The sequence below is a fragment of the Procambarus clarkii genome, chromosome 22 (genome assembly GCF_040958095.1).
Source record: "Procambarus clarkii isolate CNS0578487 chromosome 22, FALCON_Pclarkii_2.0, whole genome shotgun sequence".
Taxonomy (NCBI): domain Eukaryota; kingdom Metazoa; phylum Arthropoda; class Malacostraca; order Decapoda; family Cambaridae; genus Procambarus; species Procambarus clarkii.
In genome coordinates, this window is record NC_091171.1 from 48,337,330 (window position 1) to 48,348,076 (window position 10,747).

Sequence of the window (10,747 nt, forward strand, 5' to 3'; positions counted from 1 at the left end):
TTCTAATTTTTGTCTGTAGGGATAACGTTTCTATTAACAATATCATTCAGGACCCTTTCCTCCGTTTTATGAGCTGTGGAAAAGAAAATCCTGTAAAATAGTCTAATAGGGGGTACAGGTGTTGTGTTAGTTGTCTCTTCAGAGTTTGCATGGCGTTTCACCTTCCTTTTTATGATGTCTTCAACGAAACCATTGGAGAAGCTGTTGTTGACTAGGACCTGCCATACCCTATAGAGTTCTTCATCGACTTGCTTCCATCCTGAGCTGTGGCTGAGAGCACGGTCGACACAAGCGTTAACAACACTCCTCTTGTACCTGTCTGGGCTAACAAACATAGGAATGTGCCTCAATGTCAACAGTGACTGCCATTTTCTGTATTTGATAGGCGTGTACCATCGGCACGGCCCCACTTCCTTTCTTCTGATGGCAACACTTGGTTCATCTCCATACACAGAACCGATTTCCCTTCTTGCGACTGTGTTGCTCCTTTCACTCCCACACTCTCTTGCTCCTCTGGGAAGTATGGCTTCAAACGGTTGATATGACACACCTGTATCTTGTTGAGGCGATTCGGCTTGCTGATCTCATAACTTACAGGACCCACACGCCGAATAACCGAGTATGGACCACCAAAGCGTGATTCCGTCACTCTACCTCTCCCAGGTAGCAACATCATCACTCTGGCTCCTGCCTCGAACTCCCTTGGGACAGCCTTCTTGTCATACCAGATCGACATCTTCTCTTGCGCTGTCTTCAGGTGATCAGCAGCCAGCTCCTTTGCCGTTTTCAATCGCTCATGGAATCTTTGCACATACTCTTCCACTGTCACTAATGTCTTCTCCGCCGTCATCTGCTCCTTCAGCATCAATAACAGGCTCCTTACTTCGTGCCCAGACACTAGCTGGAATGGAGAGAATCCCAGAGACTCAACTATAGCATCTCGGATCGCAAACAGGGCTGGACAGACAGCCTCATCCCATTCTGCTCACTGTTCTGCACAATACACTCTTAAGATGGTCTTCAGAGTGGAGTGGAACCTCTCAATCGCTCCCTGCGATTGAGGTCTATAAGGAGACGATCGTAATTGGGCTATTCTCCAGCTCGCAATAGCCTGCCTAAACCACCTCGACTGGAAAACACTTCCATAGTCGGACTGGATCTTCTTGGGCACACCAACCCAAGCAGAGAACCGCTGAAGGTGTCCCATGACGCATCCCGATGTCACCTTCCTCACTGGGATCGCCTCTGGAAATCTCGTCGAAGCACACATGATGGTCAATAAGTAATGATTTCCCTTTCTTGTCCTAGGTAATGGCCCCACAACGTCGATTATTAGGCGATCAAACGCCTGGCCAAACGCAGGAACTGGAACCAAAGGTGCTTTTGGGATGGCAGGGACGTTCTTCCCCGCCCTCTGGGACGGAAAACATGTCTTGCAGATTCTTCTTACATCCGCGTCCATGCCCGGCCAATAAAAATGTTCTCGAAGCCGGCCTAAGGTCTTGGTTACTCCAAAGTGACCCGCGGGATCAACTGAGTGTGCAAGCTTTAGCACCGCGCCTCTGTACTGCGCTGGCATCACCACCTGACGCCTCACTCTCAGCATATCATCACCCGCTTCTTCCCTAACCGGACTCCACTGCCTCATTAGCACTCCCTTCTCCACGAAGAAGTGAGTTGGTGACTCGACTCGGGTCCGGCGAGACCTCCTTCCGCCTCCCGTACCAACTCAGGAAACTCTTCCTTTTGCAGCTCACCTAGACGGGTGCGGTCAATACCTAGAGGACTGGTGAGAGTAACTTGGACACTCCTCTCCGACCCTTCCTCACCTGTCCTCTGGCCTCTTCTCGGAACAAACGATCGAGCCCCAGGTCACCCAGCATGTCCTCTTTGGCGTGACTGGATCCACTCACATTATCTTCCATGACGTCTCGTCCCAACGTCACCGTGCATACCGGAAATGCCACTCTCACAATTTCCGTTTCGCCACTGCTGGCGCCCGTCCCGCTGCTCTGTCCATAGGGCTCTATACACTCCTCACCCTTAATCAAATTCGGGAGAACACATCCCCCACAGGAGTCATTCCCTAGGATCACCTGAGCTTCCATCCTGGGCAGTAAAGCACAGACCCCTATCACGAGAGTCTGACAACCATAGTCAGAATTAAGAGTCACCTTATGAAGGGGCATCCTCACTTGTCCCCCCAACGTCCTTATCAGGGCCTTCCCTGTACTGGAACTTCTGTAGTCCTCGGGGAAGAGGGATTCACTAACAAGGGTGAAGTCGGATCCAGTGTCCCTCAGCATCCTCGCTGGCACAGGATCAGCTCCTGTTATCTTCACCGTCCCCTCACACACAAAGGGGTGAATCCTCTTCTCCCTCATCACCGGCATATCACCCGAGTTATCGTTGGCTTCTTCGCTTCCTATCCTCGCGAAAGCCACGTTCCCACCGTGCCTGGGGCGACTGAACTCCCTTGCAAAGTGTCCTTGTCCCCCACAGTTGTAACACCGACCACCTCTCTGGGGTGACTCTCTACCAGTCATCCTGGTAGCACCAACGGAAGAGGTTCCCTGAGTCCTCCTAGGACTCCCCGTCGTCGGTTCCCGGGAAGCAGCACTCGCTCCCGAGCTAGGTCCACTGCTCACAGCTTGGAGCTTCCTCCCCATGTCCCTTGAGCTCTTGAACTGGGTTACTTCATCGGGCACACTACTCTTGGGGGAGTTCCCACCCGTCCTCGCTCTTCCTGAACTCCTAAAGTTCCCTCCCGACCTGGGGTAAGGCGAGTGTCTGGGCGGCCCCTCCCTCCTGAGATGTAGTGCCTCCTCCAGCATGTCGGCTCGGTCCGCTGCAGCCTTCACGTTCTTAATACCTGCTTCTCTCACCCTTACGCGCAACTCAGGATGGAGCACTGACATAAACTTCTCCATCACTATCAGCCATTTGATATCATCCGCTGACTCCGCTTCCTCCGCCTTCAACCATCGTAGGAATTTCTGTTCCATATCCCTGGCGGTCTCGGCGTAAGACTTTCCCGACGCTCTCGTACACTCTCTGAACCGCTTCCGGTACATCTCCGGAGTCAGCCGGAATGAGTGGAGCACCGCATTCTTAATCTCGCCGTAACTAGTACACTCCTCTAGGTCCAGCATGTTGTAGGCTTCCCGGGCCTCACCGGTCAATCTGCCCTGGACCAGAGCAGCCCAATCATCTTCCGGCCACTCCTTCAGAGTCACTATCTGTTCGAAGTGTTCGAAGAACGCCTCAGCCTCTTGTGGTTCAAACGTAGGTAAGTCACGTTCCCTTACCTTGAAGTCATCCCGCCGTGCAGGTAGTGAGGGCAACCCACGCTCAACGCAACGCAATTCGACTTCTTTCTTTGCCTTTATCTCCTCCAGTCGCAGTTGTCTCTCTCCTTCTCGCCGCAGCCGAGCTTCACGTTCCTCTCACTGCAGCCGTGCTTCTCGCTCACGCTCCTCTCGCTGCAGCTCAGCTGCACGCTCCTCTCGCTGCAGCTCAGCTGCACGCTCCTCTCGCTGCAGCGATGCTTCTCGCTCACGCTCCTCTCGCTGCAGCTCAACTGCACGTTCCTCTCGCTGCAGCCGCGCTTCTCGCTCACGCTCCTCTCGCTGCATTTGCGCTTCTCTTTCCTCTCGTCGCATCTTAGCTTCCAGTTGCATCTTCATTATTTCCAGTTGCAGGCTTCTCTTACTACAGCTGGACCTTCCACTGCTCCCATGTTCACTGTGAATTCTCCCCTCACTGGTAGGCGCTTGGGGTGGCTCTAGTCGGGACGGTTCACCTTGGGATGGTTCACCTGTTTTGTACTTGGGTTCTTTTATAAAAAAAAACTGCGATCCGTGTTGATCGACTCACACGGAGGCTCCATTGTTCCATTAACGTAACGTCGTTATCTATCTGTCCGGAAGTACCGGCACTTGATTGACTCGTGGGAAGAGTAACATCATTTTAGAATAACGTAAACGTGTTGCCTAATTACCGTTATTAGCCACCTGAATTGGTCTGAGTATGGAAGGCTCAGACGGAATTCATACCTTAATGTAAATTGCTGACCCAATGTGAAAGGTTGCCTATTTAATTGATTAATTATTGATCTTGAGGATAGTAATTAATTGTTCTAAGTAATCACGAGTGATTACCGTTTTCTTTGCACTTTGGACATTGTAAATCAGAGTTAACTATCGTTGAGTGATAGTAACCGATAACGTAAATTAACGTAACTAGTAAAGAGATTAATCAGCTGTCTGGAAGTACAGGGATTAATAGGATTTACTCACTGAATATTCGACGGGTAGCGTATTTGTGTAATTTCCGCGTTACTAGTGACAGTTGTAAGATTTATAAAGTTAACATAAATGTTACTTTGTTATTAACGTAAATCAAATTGTTATTGATTGTTCATCGTCCGTGGGACGGAGTGTTAACGTAAAGATTAATTGTGGAAGGGTTGCTGGAGTTGCCAGTGAACCCATTAGTCATTGATGTGTCATTGACAGGCTACTGATTTGATTGCATTGCAACCGCTATTGCAGGTGTAGGCTGCAAGGAGCGTAGGGAACAGTTAGGAGGTTACTAGAGACGTGTCTCAGAACCTACTGTGTCATAGTTGCCAGTGTGATTATAGATCTATCATATTTGCTAGTTTGATTCCTCTGTGTTCACGCCGTATGTTCAAGTTAGTTTATTATGCAGTCCGAGGGGCTGTTGTCTAGCTGTCATTGAAAGTGTCACAGGAAGGATTTCGATTAACGTCATTGATATTTCTTTTGTTCTTGTTGTAGTAGTTAGTATTTTATTGAATAAACTAAGTTGTTATGTTGAACACTGTCTTTTCGTTACACCCCACACATTTATATTGCCCTGCAAGTGTACTGTCACACTCGACTATTAAATTGAGACTGATTCATGGGTTTTGGACTGAATATATGGCACCACACAACAATAAATTATTGTTGTGAGAGCGTAAGACCTACTCGTTAGATTCGCTTCGGCGATTGGCGAAGGTCGACGGACTAAGTGGAGGGGATTTCAACTTTTTGGGGGTCTCAGCGTTTGCTCGCGCCTAGTCAATTGTTCATAAAGGGTCCCAGAGTGAGGAATTTTCAGAGTTCAATTCCTCATTATTTGTCATCCATTTTTTCAAACTCTCACAGCATGCCGGCTTTTGGTTAGTGCACGATAAATGGTAATTTAGAGAATGATGTAATAGCAACTGGTTATGTAAGATATGAACTGTAAAACGTGTTAAGTTGCTTACCATGTTGGCAGGTGGGACCACTGTAGCCTGGAGCACAGACACAAGAGCCAGTCACAGCATGACATATGCCACCATTTTGACAGTCAGGGCACCAAGACTGGCACTGGGGTCCATAACGGTCACTCTCACACTCTGTAACAACACACCATAGACCTTAAGGTACACAGTCACCATACTGGGGTCCATAACGACCAGTCTCACACACTGTAACAACACACCATAGACCTTAAGGTATACAGTCACCACACTGCGGTCCATAACGACCAGTCTCACACACTAACAACACAACATAGACCTTAAGGTATACAGTCACCACACTGCGGTCCATAACGACCAGTCTCACACACTAACAACACAACATAGACCTTATGAAAGTCATTTAAGAGTTCTAAATGATCAAATATAAATAAACAACAGCATTGTGACTATTGTTAATTTTCTTTAGAATATTTTCCATTCTGCATAAATACCTTCTACCATCTGGAGGGTGAAGAAACACCAAATCACTTAAATCTTTCCATTTTATTGATCGACGTTTCGTCAGCAATGTGACATCTTAATTAAACGAAAATTCTGGACGTTTTCGTGTTTGACACATTATCGAGGAAATACAGGCAGATGACATAACAGTTTGGGATTGTATGCCCAACTACACCAGACCAGACAAAGATCCATAAGCTGATATATCGATTAATGGAGGTGACATGAAGGTGAGATGATTCAGTGGATATTAAGTAGGTATTCCTTTATTCTTGGAATGTACTACACACTCACTTATTGTTTACATCTTTTTATATCTATTATCTATCTTACCAATTATAAAGTTATCTAATTTATAAAGTTCTAGTTCAATATTTTTTTATGAATGAAGATTCAACAATTATTTTTATTGAATCTTATTGAAGAAATATTACTGAATCTTCATTTATAAAAAACAGTGAATTAAATAATATTAATGCAAGTCAAGGATTATATAAATTAGATAACTTTATAACTGGTAAGATTATAACTAATTATAATCTTGATTGAATTGTCAAATCATCCTATCCGAGTCTTTATTATGGTTTAAGTATCATTGATACGGTGAGCATATGCATGAGAGTGCAAGGACTAAGAGTGAGGGTAACCCTCCTCCCAACTCCCCCTTCCCCTGGAAGAGTTGGCGGCATATCGGTGTGGTGCTAGGGAATATTCAAGCCAGGACATCTGCCCTCTTAATATCATTTCCCCGGCTTACTGGCATGTGGACAGCATTAAAAACGAATCTAGACAAGTAAAAGGGGTCGCCTATATCCACTACTGTAGGCTGGTGGTAGCGTATATAGAGAATAAGATGTCTAAGTGGTGTCAACGTTCAAGCGGAAGCGTTAGAAATGCAACCTTAGCGTTATAAAGAGAGATACTCGGTTATAAATTATGTCAAAATGAATTCACTCCGTTATACTAGCAGAAGCATATCAATGCACCCTACACCCCTGATAACACATTAAAAATTAACTTATAATAGCACTATTAAGGTACACTTGTGACAACTCTTAAAAGTGCATTCCTCAAAGAGTTTCTGATATCTGTGGAAGGGGACTTCTGACAGTATTATTAGAGCACATTCCTGAGAGTACTATCAAAGAGCACCTTGTAAGACACTCGCCTACTACAGTAGACAACCATCTTAGCAACATACACCACAGGGTAAACAACCATCTTAGCAACATACATCATAGAGTAGACAACCATCTTAGCAACATACATCATAGAGTAGACAACCATCTTAGCAACATACACCACAGTAAACAACCATCTTAGCAACATACACCACAGTAGACAACCATCTTAGCAACATACACCACAGTAGACAACCATCTTAGCAACATACACCACAGTAGACAACCATCTTAGCAACATACACCACAGGGTAAACAACCATCTTATTAACATACACCATAGTAAACACCTATCTTAGCAACATATACCACAGTAGACAACCATCTTACTAACATACACCACAGAGTAGACAACCATCTTAGCAACATGCAACACAGTAGACAAAAACGCAACTTGAAAAATACTGCAGACATAAAAACTTACCTCGAACAATTAGATGTAAATAAGCACCATTATTTTCAACGTTAGACTTGGCATTCTTAAAGATTTTCGATGCTATTCTGTACCATAACGCATCAATTGTGCCACCATTACCAAGGATGTATATTCCAGCGTCTCCGAGTGTGACCGGGTCAAAGGTCAGGGGAAGAGAAACATTAGCAGTGGCCCAAGCCTCATACACCCATTCATCTGGAAGTCTGCGGATGAACACTCCAAAGGGAAGACCTTTGGACTTGGTGATGGGAACACTCAAGTGGTCTCCAAGACTGGCGCGAATGGTGCTTGTGACAGACACGTATAACTCTGTGAAGGTAAAACAATGTCATCATTAATCATTACTGGTTATTGTCTAATACGTTGGTGTAAACAAAGACGGTTGAGAGTAGGGTCTGGGCTGGCGTAAACAAAGAAGGTTTATGTAGAGCTTGGGGTGGTATAGCGTAAGAAGGTTGAGGGTATAGCTTTGGCTGGTGTTAACAAAGAAGATTAAAGGTAGTGTAGTTTAGTGTGAGGGTAGGGGTCGGGCTGGTGTAAACTAAGAAGGTTGAGAGTAGGTCCTGGGCTGGTGTAAACTAAGAAGGTTGAGAGTAGGTCCTGGGCTGGTGTAAACTAAGAAGGTTGAGAGTAGGTCCTGGGCTGGTGTAAACTAAGAAGGTTGAGAGTAGAGTCTGGACTGGTGTAACCTAAGAAGGTTAAGAATAGAGCTTGGGCTGGTGTAAATCAGACTTTCACTGCCCAAGACACCTTCCTTCTCTCAAACACTACACTGTACTTGCACATATTTATAAAGACATCATTTCAATCTAATAAAACAATTTGTTTGTATAAAGGAATGATACGTATATATAAAGGACTTTAGCATCTTATATGGACAAAGGGAAGAGAAAAGTTATATTTTTCTAATTTATATATTATTGGAGGATGCTGAAGCTTAATGTATAGCAAAACAAATAAACTTATGGAGGCCGACTAAATTCATGTAGAGATCATCATATAAAAAAGTTCCCAAATAGCAAGAAATAAAAGATAACGTGATATATGGGCCAAGACTCACGGTCTGGGACTTGCACAACGGCCAGAACATCTGTAGCAGAACTCCTTCCCAGGCATCTTACAGCTCGCACATTGTCTTTTCTTGGTGACTTCTGGTAAATAGCCCATCTTCCTGAATATAAATGATAATAAAAATGAATGAATACGAGTCGCTTAACTTATGTTGTGGAAGATGCCACTTGTTATGTCCTTTCCAGTAATAAAATACATTCCTCTTAACAAGTGTTACACTCCATAATGTTTATGAAGACGGCACTTTCTCTACGAGAAGGGCCTAACATCCATGCATTAATAATAATGATGCGCCATCCTCTTCAACGTTATGGAGGATTAATAAATAATGTAAACTAATTCGTTTTGTTGGGAAGAGGAAGCTGATACGATACAGGTAATTACGACCCCGGTAATTACTTGGTTCTCACAGATAAATTTACATATTATGTTTTGTTTTGTTTTGCATAAATATTATATTATCTTGTAGGATAGTACATTATTGTAATATAATTCCTTATAGTATACGTGATCATATGCTTGCCGTGAAATGGACGTGTCCAGTTCTTGTGTGAGGAGGACAAGTCTTGGTCGGTTGGTTGTGTTGCCAGTTTGTTTCATAATTCAGAAATATTATTTCTTTTTACGAATGTTTATGATTTTTAGTTATGAGTCTAGAATGTAACCAATACTATGGTGGAGTGAGTATGTCTGTTTGGGAAGTGGTTACTTCCGTATGAAGTGTGTTAGTTAAGAGTTATGTCAAGTGTTGGTAACTCTGGGTGAGTGGGTGAGGGAGTTTGAAGGTGAGAGGCGTAATGTGGCTCAGTAGCATTTAGGGGAGACTGGTCGTAACATCTCTTGTCAGTTAAATATTGTATGGTTGTGTTCTTAGCTTTATTGTGTTTAATCAGAGTGGCACACTAATAATTATTTAACTCCAATAAACCCAATTTCCTATTTTATATACACACATTATATATATATATATATATATATATATGAATGAAAACTCACACCCCAGAAGTGACTCGAACCCATACTCCCAGAAGCAACGCAACTGGTAACTACAGGGCGCCTTAATCCGTGATGGTCAAGCGGATTAAGGCGCCCTGTAGTTACCAGTTGCGTTGCTTCTGGGAGTATGGGTTCGAGTCACTTCTGGGGTGTGAGTTTTCATTCGCATATAGTCCTGGGGACCATTCAGGCTTGTTCGCATTTGTGTTCCTCACGTGTGCCCCAAAGAATGAGGTGATTTGGTGAAATGCTATGCCCAAGATTACCATCCGAGTTGCCGTCGGGGAAGTGGCTCAAATAGCCTCGGCTATCACTTCCTTTTGACGGCCGTGATGGTCAAGCGGATTAAGGCGCCCTGTAGTTACCAGTTGCGTTGCTTCTGGGAGTATGGGTTCGAGTCACTTCTGGGGTGTGAGTTTTCATTCGCATATAGTCCTGGGGACCATTCAGGCTTGTTCGCATTTGTGTTCCTCACGTGTGCCCCAAAGAATGAGGTGATTTGGTGAAATGCTATGCCCAAGATTACCATCCGAGTTGCCGTCGGGGAAGTGGCTCAAATAGCCTCGGCTATCACTTCCTTTTGACGGCCGTGATGGTCAAGCGGATTAAGGCGCCCTGTAGTTACCAGTTGCGTTGCTTCTGGGAGTATGGGTTCGAGTCACTTCTGGGGTGTGAGTTTTCATTCGCATATAGTCCTGGGGACCATTCAGGCTTGTTCGCATATATATATATATATATATATATATATATATATATATATATATATATATATATATATATATATATATATATATATATATATATATATATATATATATATATATATATATATATGTCGTACCTAATAGCCAGAACGCACTTCTCAGCCTACTATTCAAGGCCCGATTTGCCTAATAAGCCAAGTTTTCATGAATTAATGTTTTTTCGTCTACCTAACCTACCTAACCTAACCTAACCTAGCTTTTTTTGGCTACCTAACCTAACCTTACCTATAAATATAGGTTAGGTTAGGTTAGGTAGGGTTGGTTAGGTTCGGTCATATATCTACGTTAATTTTAACTCCAATAACATAAAATTGACCTCATACATAGAGAAAAGGGTTGCTTTATCATTTCATAAGAAAAAAAATATAGTAAATATATTAATTCAGGAAAACTTGGCTTATTAGGCAAATCGGGCCTTGAATAGTAGGCTGAGAAGTGAGTTCTGGCTACTAGGTACGACATATATATATATATATATATGTCGTACCTAGTAGCCAGAACTCACTTCTCAGCCTACTATTCAAGGCCCGATTTGCCTAAT

The 10,747-nt window shown here is 43.9% G+C and overlaps 1 protein-coding gene across 1 annotated transcript in view; it reads right to left on the minus strand.

Moving 5' to 3' along the window:
• LOC123759109 (uncharacterized) overlaps positions 1-10,747 on the minus strand; it is a 215,674-nt gene that overhangs the window by 131,736 nt on the left and 73,191 nt on the right. Inside the window, exons 17-19 of the mRNA XM_069329283.1 lie at positions 8,436-8,546; positions 7,364-7,684; positions 5,279-5,410 (exon numbers count right to left, since the gene is read on the minus strand). Coding sequence (XP_069185384.1) covers positions 5,279-5,410; positions 7,364-7,684; positions 8,436-8,546 — 564 coding nt within the window. The remainder of the gene's footprint in view (positions 1-5,278; positions 5,411-7,363; positions 7,685-8,435; positions 8,547-10,747) is intronic.